Source organism: Notolepis coatsorum, assembly GCF_963971535.1.
Source record: "Notolepis coatsorum genome assembly, chromosome: 9".
Taxonomy (NCBI): domain Eukaryota; kingdom Metazoa; phylum Chordata; class Actinopteri; order Aulopiformes; family Paralepididae; genus Notolepis; species Notolepis coatsorum.
In genome coordinates, this window is record NC_140173.1 from 140,605,359 (window position 1) to 140,619,550 (window position 14,192).

Sequence of the window (14,192 nt, forward strand, 5' to 3'; positions counted from 1 at the left end):
TCTGTAATTGGTCTTTTTCTCCCTTCATTGTATTGTAGCTGGTCTGTAACTGAGTTTTACTTGTAGTCAGAGAATTGACATTTATCTGTAACTGATTTTTACTTGTAGTCAGAGCATTGAAATTGGTCTGTAACTGAGTTTTACTCGTAGTGAGAGCATTGAAATCGGCCTGTAGCTGAGTTTTACTTGTAGCCAGAGCATTGAAATTGGTCTGTAGCTGAGTTTTACTTGTAGTCAGAACATTAAAATTGGCCTGTAGCTGAGTTTTACTTGTAGCCAGAACATTGAAATTGGTCTGTAACTGAGTTTTACTTGTAGTCAGAGCATTGAAATTGGTCTGTAATTGGTATTTTTCTCCCTTCATTGTATTGTAGCTGGTCTGTAACTGAGTTTTACTTGTAGTCAGTGCATTGAAATTGGTCTGTAATTGGTCTTTTTCTCCCTTCATTGTATTGTAGCTGGTCTGTAACTGAGTTTTACTTGTAGTCAGAGCATTGAAATTGGTCTGTAACTTAGTTTTACTTGTAGTGAGAGCATTGAAATTGGCCTGTAGCAGAGTTTTACTTGTAGTCAGAGCATTGAAATTGGCCTGTAGCTGAGTTTTACTTGTAGTGAGGGCATTGAAATTGGCCTGTAGCTGAGTTCTACTTGTAGTCAGAGCATTGAAATTGGTCTGTAATAGGTCTTTTTCTCCCTTCATTGTATTGTAGCTGGTCTGTAACTGAGTTTTACTTGTAGTCAGATCATTGAAATTGGTCTGTAGCTGAGTTTTACTTGTAGTCAGAGCATTGAAATTGGCCTGTAGCTGAGTTTTACTTGTAGTCAGAGCATTGAAATTGGTCTGTAGCTGAGTTTTACTTGTAGTCAGAACATTGAAATTGGTCTCTAGCTGGTCTTTTTCTCTCTTCAGAGTGTCGTAATCGGTTTGCAGTGAGTGTTTATTTGTTGCTAATGTATCGCAACCTTTCTCTAACCGGTCCTTCTCACTCGTCAAGATTGAATAATTACGCACAATCTGCCGTTGGTCCGTCGTCAGGGCATCGAATCGGATCTGCAATCGTTCTTGTTCTTGTCGCAGGTTGCTGTAGTTCCTCTTCATTTCATCTCCGCTCGAAGTCAGTGTACTGTAGTTGGCCTGTAACTGATCTCTCTCTCTCTGCGTGACATTGTAGATCAGCTGCAACTGATCTCTCTCCCCTTTCAGGGTGAGATAACTGGCCTGTGACCGGTCTCGTTCCTCGGTCAGATTCTTGAAGCTGTCCCTCGACCGGTCTCTCTCGGAAGTCAGGATCGTGTTGCTGGTTAAGATCCGCTCTTTCTCTGCAAACATGGAGTCATAGCTCTTGTGAAGCTGGTCTCTTTCAAGTTTCAAGTTTCTTTAATAGTTGTCATACAGAAGTACAGAATACTTTTGTACAAAATGCTTCTTACTGTTGCGCTCCAGAGACTGTGCATGACAAGATAAGTATGAAATAAAAACATAGTAAAAATAGTAAAAATTAGAAGTAAAAAAAGAGGTCACAGTGTTCAGTTTAGAGATATGTACGTCAGGTTGTTGTATTTAGACTGCAACTGGTCTCTCGCTGCCCTGGAGGCCTGGTCTCTGTTCTGAAGCTGGTCTCTTTCCTCCGTCAGGTTGTTGTATTTAGACTGCAACTGGTCTCTCGCTGCCCTGGATGCCTGGTCTCTGTTCTGAAGCTGGTCTCTTTCCTCCGTCAGGTTGTTGTATTTAGACTGCAACTGGTCTCTCTCTGCCCTGAAGGTGTCCGCAGAGGAGGGATGGCTGAGGACTTCATCTGCAAAGTAAACATGAGGGCATCACAAATGATAGCTTAAGGCGAGACACCCCAGGTGAATAGGCAAATACACTTCTTTTGGTTGATTTTGAGATTTTGTTATATGAACATTGTTACTCAGCTGATAGAGTTGTGCCCTTCCTGATGACTTGTCGTACAGAACTTGTAAGTCGCTTTGGATAAAAGCGTCAGCTAAATGACTAAATGTAAATGTAAACCGTCCCTCCGGGCCGGCTCCCCGTGGGAAGCGTTGTGCTGCGCGGCAGTCGCCGCTAGTGACTTTCCCCTGTTTTTCCCCTGTTCCCTTCCCCGCCCCAAACATATGATTTTTGTTACATAAATAAAGGGTCCCTCCTGGTGAGGGACTATTTTTTGTTACAAACTGTGTGTTTATTCACTGTATATGTTGGGGATACGATGTGTGAACCCTCGCCTAGCTGTGGGGTTGTTTAGGAGAGCAGGACTGTTTCTTTTAAATCGTTCTGGTCGCTATATATATGTGTGCTTGGCAAGGCCTGTGGCTAGCACTCGGTCGAAAGACTTTCATTCCTCATCCTGAAGAAATATGTTTCTTCTTATAGTGGTCATTTTTACCGTTGTCTGAGGGGGTTGTGTGTATTCTGTTACATTGGAAACTATGGCATCGAGTCCACAACTTTGTTGGAGTGTTAGCCTACAGAAGTGCTCATGTGTGTAGCTTGTACCGAGGTCTTTACCCTCTCTTAAACTTCTGTGTTTTTTTCTTAAAACATGAAACACGGGTGTCGTGTTCGCACATAAACCTACGGCCTTGTTTATAAACCCCGTTCACAGACGAGTTATCGTCTGTGGCTGGCGTGCGTTGGTTTAGCTTATCCTTGTGGGTATACGCTTTTCATACAGCATAGTGGCTACATGGGTATCATCGCCGCTGGTTGTTTTTCATCGTATCTGGGGTGTGTGGTTATGAAGGGGTGAACTGATAAACCCCTCCTTCCCTCTTTTCTGATTGGTCAGGGGGTTGGGCCTTCTGTCCTTCAGGTTCCCTGCCGCACTGATTGGTCGGCGCGGCACGGGGTAGGGAGAGGGGGGGAGGGGGTAGGGAGTTCCCTGATACAAACGCCTTTTTTGGCCAGGTGGGTCATGGGATTCCCCCCGCCATAGAGTACGTCACTGGCCGCGTTTCTATTGGTTGGAGACTTCCGTGAGTTATTTTCAGGCTCCATGTGTGGACTTCTGTTGTTGTCAAGATGGATGTTGCGGTGCATGTGAACCTAAGAGTTCTGCTCTGCGCTCTGTTACATATGTCTTGAGCTTTTGGTCACGTGGCTCAATGTTACATAATCTTTTCAATTTGTTGCTCATGTGGGAAGTCTCTCTGGGGGTTCCCCGTCCCCTCTCTAATGGAGCGGGTTGACGGGGGTGTTGTTTTTCCCTCGGCCGCGTCATATGGGACCCATGACCGTATTTTTTGGCGGCTTCTTGCCGTTCTCCCAGGCGGCTTGGAGGAACGTTATCTGGGTTCTTGTTAGAATTACCATTGATATGTTTTGGGTCGCAACGTGTACATAGTGCTGGCCCTGGGTGCTTCTGTGTGGAACCACGCATGGGCTTGTGCGCCTTGGTTGCTCATCATTGAAACGGTGTTTTTATGTGGCAACTGGAATGGTGTTTGTCTCTTCCGAGCGCCAGTGTACTAGGCTTGTCTCGACGAATTCTCGTTCATCTCTGGGGGATGATAACGGAATAGATCAAAGCATTGGCAGAGGGGCTCACGCCTTTGGGGTGGGCCACCGGGCGCAGTGCTTTGTGTTCTGACCGTCTTGGTGGCGCCCTCTGTGATGTTTTAGATCGACACGCGTACCTACCCCCCTCCTGGGACTGGGGATGGTGGCGTGACTAGGACACGGGACTGGTTCTGGTCGCGCCGGACCAGGTCAGTTAACCCGTTGTCCGCCGGGGATCTGCTGTTCTGGTACCCTTAGGGACTTGTGCTTTTTCGTGGGAAAAATGCCGGGTCGGCCCGGGCGTTGCAGGGTTTGATGTTATGGAGGTGTTCGTGGTTATGTCACTGCGTGTTATCCTTCACTGTTGCTTGGTCCATATTGTGTTGTGCCTTGCGCTGTGCTAAAGGAGCCTGGTCCTTCTCCATTCTTTTTTCGCCCCTCTCTTCTCCTGCTTGGCGGGGCTGGGAGGGGGCTCTCGAGGTGGTTCTTGTACCCCTCTGGCATCCCTGTGTACGTCCCGGTCCGCCGGGCCCAGGTCCGAACTCGTTCTCGTCGACCTGTTGGCCTGGGTTAACCCCTTCTTGGAAACTGAAACACTTGTACTGCTGTATAGCCAGTGTATACCCGCAGTTGTGTTTTGGAGTTTTTTCTTGGGGGGTTATAGGAACAACCGCCTCCTGTTAAACTAAACATAGGGAGGTAGTTGGTTTCCAGATGTGTTGGTAGCGGAGTCGACTCTCGGGTTAGGCCGGGCTTGACCCCGTCTGCCTGCGAGTGTGCCCCCGCACCTTTCATGATGTCTGCCAATCGTGTCTGCCTTCTCTGCCTCGGCCCCTCTAGAGGGTCGGGTTTTTTTTTGTGGAGGCTGCGACATGGTGCACAGCATACCGTACACCCCTTCCGCCGGGGTGCTGTTTCCAGCAGACCCCTTTGGCGCCTGTCTAGTCCGCAGTGCTCCAGGCTCAGGTCGAGTGACCTGTTGCCTGGATTGAGGGATCGACCTCTTTTAGGGCTTGTCTCCCTGGTGCGTTGCCTGGTCCCGCTGTGGGTGTAGCCTCTTGAGTGCTTCAGGGTGGCGTGCTGTAGGGGGGAAGGGCCTGCTCTTGGATGGGCCCTGTCCGAATACGCTGGCGATGTGGGGGGTGGTGTCACTAGTGACCGCCTGGTGGGGTCTCGATGCTGCGGCGTCGTTGGCCTCACCAGGCCCCCTTTTCCGTGGGGTCCAGTCCCTTCTTGGGGCTGGGTCCTCCTTCGCTTTCCGCTGCTACGGCCTTCCCACTGGGTTGGGTTTTGCCCTTGACCCCGTGATATTAGGGGTTGTCACGACAGGGTTTTTATTTCTTCCCGTTCGTTCCCTAGTGGCATGTGGGTTGCGTGTTTGTGTAGTCGTGGGTTCTTCTGTGGGAAGTTAAGTCCCACGGTCTGCTCACCCTGTGCGTTTGAGTTGCTAAGCCCCTCTTCGCACAGTCGGATCCGTTGCTGTGTTGCTGTGTTCCTTTCAATTTAGTGCTTTAGTCAAAACGAGTGTATATTGATGAATATTATTTTAATGCAGGCATGTGCTTATCCTTTTCCTGGAGATATATATATATATATATATATATATATATATATATATATATATATATATATATATATATATATATATGTAACGGATGGTATCATGAAGCGCAGTCAAGAAGGGCTGGGGTGAGTAGCGGTGCTATGGGTTAAACTCACTCTCACATCCTCAAAAGACGCATAGACTAGACCCAGCACTTAGAAGTGGATTCACCTCTTGGTATAGCGGTCTGTGTTGCTGCCTGCGGTGTGGGAGACCGGGGTTCGACTCCTACTCAGGGCATCGAAGTTTGAGGTGACGTTGAATATATATGTATATATTCAATAAATATCTTGACTATAACCTTCACTGAAAATAACTTATTTTTATTTGTATACATTTCCTTAAAATGAGTCAGGATTTTCTTTTATTCCTTTATTTTTTACTCAAAGTGAGGATAATTCAACCGTGTCATGTTCCAGTGCCACACATTAAACATCTACATTTGTTTTTCTCTAAAACTCTCTATGTTTAATATAGCCTAGTAGCACGGCTAGCCATAAATGATGTCAACCTATATCCAAAACTCATTACAGAAAAACATCTTGGCACATTGTAAGGAAATGTTTCATATATAGAATTGCCGAATTACACTGTAAGAAGGGAGAACCCTTTTAATGACCAATTGGTGGACCAGCTTCTGCGTGTTCATAACACCAGCCCTATTCTCTATGAGTGTTCATAACACCAGCCCTATTCTCTATGAGTGTTCATAACACCAGCCCTATTCTCTATGAGTACTCATAACAACCTCATGCTCTTTGAATATTTTGACAAAATGTATACATGACTTACAGTAGAGAATCTGCCCAATGTTACCAGCCAGTAAAACCGCACACAGCAGTCCCAGACTCACAGCAGCACACATGGAACGCCTATTCCTTCTCTGGAAGTCCACTGAAACACACATATAGTCATCATGAACTCAGGCCTTTTTCTTTAACCTTCTGTAGTGTGGTAGTGAAAGGTTAACCTTCTGTAGTGTGGTAGCGAAAGGGTTAACCTTCTGCAGTGTGGTAGCGAAAGGCTAACCTTCTGTAGTGTGGTAGTGAAAGGGTTAACCTTCTGTAGTGTGGTAGCGAAAGGTTAACCTTCTGTAGTGTGGTAGTGAAAGGGTTAACCTTCTGTAGTGTGGTAGCGAAAGGCTAACCTTCTGTAGTGTGGTAGTGAAAGGGTTAGCCTTCTGGAGTGTGGTAGTGAAAGGCTAACCTTCTGTAGTGTGGTAGTGAAAGGTTAACCTTCTGCAGTGTGGTAGCGAAAGGCTAACCTTCTGTAGTACTGTAGTGAAAGGCTAACCTTCTGTAGTGTGGTAGTGAAAGGTTAACCTTCTGTATTGTGGTAGTGAAAGGTTAACCTTCTGTAGTGTGGTAGCGAAAGGGTTAACCTTCTGCAGTGTGGTAGCGAAAGGCTAACCTTCTGTAGTGTGGTAGTGAAAGGTTAACCTTCTGTAGTGTGGTAGTGAAAGGTTAACCTTCTGTAGTGTGGTAGTGAAAGGTTAACCTTCTGTATTGTGGTAGCGAAAGGTTAACCTTCTGTAGTGTGGTAGTGAAAGGTTAACCGTCTGTAGTGTGGTAGTGAAAGGTTAACCTTCTGTAGTGTGGTAGTGAAAGGTTAACCTTCTGTTGTGTGGTAGTGAAAGCTTAACCGTCTGTAGTGTGGTAGTGAAAGCTTAACCTTCTGTAGTGTGGTAGTGAAAGAGTTAACCTTCTGTAGTGTGGTAGTGAAAGGTTAACCTTCTGTAGTGTGGTAGTGAAAGGTTAACCTTCTGTAGTGTGGTAGTGAAAGGTTAATCTTCTGTAGTGTGGTAGTGAAAGGTTAACCTTCTGTAGTGTGGTAGTGAAAGGTTAACCTTCTGTAGTGTGGTAGTGAAAGGTTAACCTTCTGTAGTGTGGTAGCGAAAGGTTAACCATCTGCAGTGTGGTAGCGAAAGGTTAACCGTCTGTAGTGTGGTAGTGAAAGGTTAACCGTCTGAAGTGTGGTAGTGAAAGGTTAACCTTCTGTAGTGTGGTAGCGAAAGGCTAACCTTCTGTAGTGTGGTAGTGAAAGGCTAACCTTCTGTAGTGTGGGTAGTGAAAGGCTAACCGTCTGTAGTGTGGTAGTGAAAGGTTAACCTTCTGTAGTGTGGTAGTGAAAGGGTTAACCTTCTGTAGTGTGGTAGCGAAAGGTTAACCTTCTGTAGTGTGGTAGTGAAAGGGTTAACCTTCTGTAGTGTGGTAGCGAAAGGCTAACCTTCTGTAGTGTGGTAGTGAAAGGCTAACCTTCTGTAGTGTGGTAGTGAAAGGCTAACCTTCTGTAGTGTGGTAGCGAAAGGTTAACCTTCTGTAGTGTGGTAGTGAAAGGTTAACCTTCTGTAGTGTGGTAGTGAAAGGTTAACCTTCTGTAGTGTGGTAGTGAAAGAGTTAACCTTCTGTAGTGTGGTAGTGAAAGGTTAACCTTCTGTAGTGTGGTAGCGAAAGGTTAACCTTCTGTAGTGTGGTAGTGAAAGAGTTAACCTTCTGTAGTGTGGTAGTGAAAGGTTAACCTTCTGTAGTGTGGTAGTGAAAGGTTAACCTTCTGTAGTGTGGTAGTGAAAGGTTAACCTTCTGTAGTGTGGTAGTGAAAGGTTAACCTTCTGTAGTGTGGTAGTGAAAGGTTAACCTTCTGTAGTGTGGTAGTGAAAGAGTTAACCTTCTGTAGTGTGGTAGTGAAAGGTTAACCTTCTGTAGTGTGGTAGTGAAAGAGTTAACCTTCTGTAGTGTGGTAGTGAAAGGTTAACCTTCTGTAGTGTGGTAGTGAAAGGTTAACCTTCTGTAGTGTGGTAGTGAAAGGTTTGTTTGTTTGTTTGTTTGTTTGTTTGTTTGTTTGTTTGTTTATTAACACAGTTAAACAGAAGTAAAAACAATACATAATAAGTTATAACGATTGTGAAGGAGACGTTAGAAGCCTAGAGGCTTATCAAGAACGTCCCCTGTTTTATAAAATCAAACATACAAAAATACAAAAATATGCATATTATAAAATACCAGAATACATTAAAAGATTTGTGTTAATACAAACATACATACACACAACCTTCTGTAGTGTGGTAGTGAAAGGTTAACCGTCTGTAGTGTGGTAGTGAAAGGGTTAAATCAGGGTTAGTGTGGTAGTGAAAGGGTTAATTCAGTGTTAGTGTATGTGCCGCTCACTTGTCATCATGTCTGCCTACAGTACGCCTGTGTCTGTGTGTTGGCACTGTACCTTGGGTCTCCGTGAGGCACTTTTTGCCATAGATGTCATCGTCAATATCCATGGTGTCCATGTTGGAAATGGTCTCAGCGCAGTGTTGGTCCAATAGGTCTCGTTTTGTCGGTGTTCCCGATTAAAGGAGACGTTGCAATTATTTAGTTAAAGGACAAGTTAATAATGAATAGATTTGAATGCATTTTTTAAATTATGCCACAAACTTGGCACAAAAGATTCCCTCCTGTGAAGACGGCATGCTTTTATAATACATATTTGTCTGTGTCATCGTCTTGTTGGACCGAAACTGATCTCTCATTGGACCAAGCGGTTATGGTGCAAGCGGTAATGGTTATGCAAACATGACCACATCACCCCCACCCACCCTCAGATCACTTCACTGGCTCAACGTGGAACACAGGATCGAGTACAAGGTCTCCCTCCTCACTCACCAGTGCGTACACGGTGGTGCCCCTGCCTACCTCAAGGAACTCCTCACCCCCCTGTCCTCCTCACGCTCCTTCCGCTCCGGCACAGCCTACCTCCTCAAAGCCCCCAGGACTAAGCTGCACACCATGGGCGATCGAGCCTTCTGCTCTGCCGAAACCCAGACTGTGGAATGCTCTCCCCAACCACCTGAGAGCACCACAAACTGTTGACACTTTTAAAACGTGGACTCAAGACCTACCTTTTTAGAAAGGCCTTTTATTAGTTTTTATGTCTTATCATATGTTGTTCTGCTATGTGTTCTTCTTTTTTTATATATCTATTTAAATTTTATTCTTTTTAACTAGCACTCTGACATTCTCAGGAAGGTAGGGTGCGTTACAAATGAAATGTATTATTATTATATTATTATTATGACAGGCTTGGCTTGGGAATCCAGACTCGGGGAAACGTCCTGGAGTGGTTCTGGGGTGACTCCAGTTCACGCATTATGTCCTCTCTCTCTCAAATGTCAAGTCAAGTTAATTGTATAACCTATCATTACATGATTCAATAGGCTTCACAAGCCCACAATGGAACAACAAATGGAAGACTGGACATTTTTACTGCATAGTCACAACTCGCTGTGAACTTGCTGTCAAAGTAAACAAAATTTGGACACATACACGTTGGGAAATCAACCTTTTTGGGGACGTTTGTTTTCCCAGAGGCAATTCTGTAACACTGGTGAGATGCCAGTCGTTTTTTAAACACTAAACATGCTTCTGTAGACGCCGACTGCAGACCATGGGACAAGGAGAGGGACAAGGAAACACAAGTGGCTGGTCTTGAAATGGATCGTTATTGAGGGGATAATAGTATTTATTTTCACATATTTTTAATGGCTCCTCTCGGCAGGACTGGATCCAGAATTTGTTGCGTTGCAGGGCTGCTATTATGCAACCCTGCATGTCCCCATAATACATTTAGGAACTACTGTATTGTACAAGGATGTCCTGTTGCCACATTCATCACTTCTATACTTCCTTATTCCCACCGATTATTGATTGGAGTCATTCATACATACAAACATACATACATACATACATACATACATACATACATACATACATACATACATACATACATACATACATACATACATACATACATACATACATACATACATACATACATACATACATACATACATACATACACACACACACACACACACACACACACACACACACACACACACACACACACACACACACACACACACACACACACACACACACACACACACACACACACACACACACACACACACACACACACATACATACATACATACATACATACATACATACATACACACACACACACACACACACACACACACACACACACACACACACACACACACACACACACACACACACACACATACATACATACATACATACATACATACATACATACATACATACATACATACATACATACATACATACATACATACATACATACATACATACATACATACATACATACATACATACATACATACATACATACATACATACATACATACATACATACATACATACATACATACATACATACATACAATAGTTATTTAATTTATGTGGGATCCATCCTGTAACATTTAGATTGTTAGAAGTCAATGATATAAAAGTAAGTGCCCGCATGGTTTATCGTTTCACCTGTTATATATCGCAAATTTGGCTGTGTTCGGTGATTGACTGGAAGAGGCGCTAGGTTGGCTAACGTGATATTTCCTGATTGAGGTAACATACCAACCGTCGTTATTTTCTTTCATGTAACGTTACAGTATAAGCTGGCATAGTGCCGTTTGTGTCACTGGCTAAATGTGCTAAATATTTTATATACTCATATTTATATATGTGATATAATTTGCGTTATGATATATGCTTATATGTATGACAGTTCTTGTTTATGCTTCAGCCGTTAATTGTTTTACCCATGATCAAATAACTAATAGCAATAAAAAAAAGTTGAAGTCCAAGGCAGCTCTACACATTTTAAAAAGCCTTTATTTAATGGCTCACATTATTTAGATCATTTAAAAGAAACCAACATGTTTCGGCCTACATAGGGCCTTCTTCAGGGTATAGATGAATATATATATATATATATATATTATATATATAATATATATATATATATATATATATATATATATATATATATATATATATATATATATATATATATATATATATATATATATATATATATATATATATATATATATATATATATATATATATATATATATATATATATATATATATGTAGTGTTGAGGACTATTGTGTTGAGCATGGAGCAGTCTCTTCAAGCTCTGACGAGGATGCTGATGAAAGAGGGGATTTTCTTAGTGATAGCCATGATGATGAAAGAGGGGATTTTCTTAGTGTTAGCCGTGATGACGAAAGAGTAGATTTTCCTACAGATAGTTTAGCGGATGGTTTGAGAAACTGGGCATTACATTTTGGCATTTCATTGATAGCTCTCTCTCTGCTCTTTTGTCTATACTGAAAGTTAGGGTTAGCTCTGAACCCTGGCGGTCTCTGATGAGCCCTGAACCCCAACGGTCTGTGACTGGATCTCAACAACGAGATGAAAGCCGATGACAGTCAAGAACAACTACTTCAAGCGGTCATGCTCAAGAATCAAGAATCAAGAATCAAGAATCAAGAGGTTTATTTGTCACATACATACAGGGGCATACAGGGGTATACAGTGAAATGCAGGTGGTCTTGCCCGCATTGATTGTGCAAAATACAATAATAAAATAGGCATAGAAAAAAATAAACATAGACAAAAATCAAATAGGTAAGACACAAGATATGCATGGTAAAAAAAGACATGCTGAGTTCCTGAGAAACTGGTTCCTATATACACTACTATACTATGCAATTTAAAATTTTAACTCTTAATGTGTCTAAACTATACTATTACTAGTACCTCCTTCCTTTAAAGTGACTTTCTATTTTTATAAAGTGACATTTTGTTCAAGTGATAGTTTTAGCGGTTGCCGCGTGCGCGCGCGCGCGCGCGTGTGTGTGTGTGTGTGTGTGTGTGTGTGTGTGTGTGTGCTCATGTGTACTTGTGAGTGGAGAGTTCAGTGTTCTGCCTTCCTGTCCTGTGCCGTGATGTTTCCAGTCAGAATGCTCTTTACAGCCCCGGAATAGAAGGAGTGGAGTATCTTCCCCGATACTCTGAACTTCCTTAGCTGTCTCAGGTGCGTAAGTGATGTATAAAATGTTTTATTGTGTGTGTGTGTGTGTGTGTGTGTGTGTGTGTGTGTGTGTGTGTGTGTGTGTGTGTGTGTGTGTGTGTGTGTGTGTGTGTGTGTGTGTGTGTGTGTGTGTGTGTGTGTGTGTGTGTGTGTGTGTGTGTGTGTGCGTGCGTGCGTGTGTGTGTGTGTGTGTGTGTGTGTGTGTGTGTGTGTGTGTGTGTGTGTGCTGAATCTTTCCATCTGGCTTCCTGACAGTCATAGCTCTCACTGTATGCACCATGGCCATGTGCAGATCAACCATATCATCACACATCATAAATGTTTGCCATGCTTACAAAGGGCTTTACCTTTGTAGGCACGACATAATTGTGGACTTGATATAGAGAGATATCGGATCTACCCTTGGGTCCTCTAGTCCAGGGGTTCTCAACCTTTCTGCTGCCAAGGCACCCCTGTGTTCAATAAAATATTCCAGGGCACCTCTACATAAAGACTTTTCCGGTCCTGTCTTTTTTGCTACAATGATGACAAAAGTGCTTGCTTTCAAAATAATGTTTATTTAAGAAACCGGGAAACACATTTGTGTGTATATGCAGGCTATATAATGCATTATTAACAGGTGTTTCAGGTCTAAATGGCTTGTTGACATTACACTGCTTGTAGTAGTAAATCAAATAGCATATTTCTTTAAATAAAATTACAGAAAATTATCACTAAAGTGCTATCTGTTGCAGCTGCACACTTTTCCATAAAAATAGCATATTTGGATAAGTGTGACCATTTCTCAAACTGAAAATCATGTATTTTTTTTAAATACAGAAAAGGATCACCAAGTTACCATTTCTCAAAAAATATAAATAAATACAGAAAATAAGCACTCGTTCACTCAGTGGAAATTTCTAGCTCAATGCGAGGTCTGCTGCTGCTGGCTAATAATATGGTCAATACGCGGAGAGATCTTTGACAAGGCAACACGCATGTCATCCTCAAGGCTCAACTTGGCCCTATATTTTGTTTTCAGAGCTGTCATGGATGAAAAGCCAGCTTCACACAGATATGTGGTGCTGAATGGTATCAACACCAGCTTTGTGATAGAATAAAAAAAAATGCACAGTGCATTTCCATAGCTGTGGATGAGTCCACTGAGAATGCTCAGTTGCTGGTGTTTGTGAGGTTTTAGTAAGTTTGTGAGAAGATTGGATCAGTTAATCTTTCACTACCACACTACAGAAGGTTAACTCTTTCACTACCACACTACAGACAGTTAACTCTTTCACTACCGACTACAGAAGGTTAACTCTTTCACTACCACACTACAGAAGGTTAACTCTTTCACTACCACACTACAGAAGGTTAACTCTTTCACTACCACACTACAGACGGTTAACTCTTTCACTACCACACTAAATTAAATAAACTATCATGACTTTTCCTTCATGGGTGTTGTGTCTACAGTACCACAAGACAGAGTTATTGACATAACAAAAGAGCCTGGCTAGAACACAGCAAGGTGTTAATGTCCCCAGAGAGAGAGAGGGGGCCATGGAAAACAATGCATTCTGGGTAGGGTTGTAGTTGTTTAACACTCTAAGTGTGAAACTCTCCAGAAACATTCAAGGCCATTTTCTCTGAATACGTTTTGTGATATCACCATGATTCATAGGAAGTAGCTTGAAAAGTATCCCATCAAAATGTTCAAGTGATGGCTTATTTTGAAGGTATGAATCTGTACTTTCATAATATGTAAAAAAATGAAAATTTGACGTTGCCTCAATAAGTCCCTACTTTCCACGGCATATATCGTCGCATTCAGATTCCAGATCATTGAAATCGGCCTTGAGAGCATTCAATTTGGCCTGTAGCTGAGTTTTACTTGTAGTAAGAGCATTGCAATTGGCCTGTAGCTGAGTTTTACTTGTAGTGAGAGCATTGAAATTGGTCTGTAACTGAGTTTTACTTGTAGTCAGAGCATTGAAATTGGCCTGTAGCTGAGTTTTACTTGTATTGAGAGCAGAAGTGAAAGAGAGCATTGAAATTGATCTGTAACTGAGTTTTACTTGTAGTCAGAGCATTGAAATTGGCCTGTAGCAGAGTTTTACTTGTAGTCAGAGCATTGAAATTGGTCTGTAGCTGAGTTTTACTTGTAGTCAGATCATTGAAATTGGCCTGTAGC

At 42.7% G+C, this 14,192-nt stretch overlaps 1 protein-coding gene across 1 annotated transcript; it reads right to left on the reverse strand.

Annotated features, from left to right (window-relative positions):
- Positions 1 to 1,432: 1,432 nt before the first annotated feature.
- On the reverse strand, positions 1,433 to 8,419 carry LOC311233929 (uncharacterized protein). Its single transcript, XM_084320982.1, has 3 exons — positions 8,322 to 8,419; positions 5,898 to 5,999; positions 1,433 to 1,796 (listed from the first exon to the last, which is right to left on the reverse strand). The coding sequence occupies exons 1-3, from the start codon at positions 8,380 to 8,382 to the stop codon at positions 1,528 to 1,530; spliced, it is 432 nt and encodes a 143-aa protein (XP_084177108.1). The 5' UTR covers positions 8,383 to 8,419; the 3' UTR covers positions 1,433 to 1,527.
- Between the last annotated feature and the right edge of the window lie 5,773 nt (positions 8,420 to 14,192).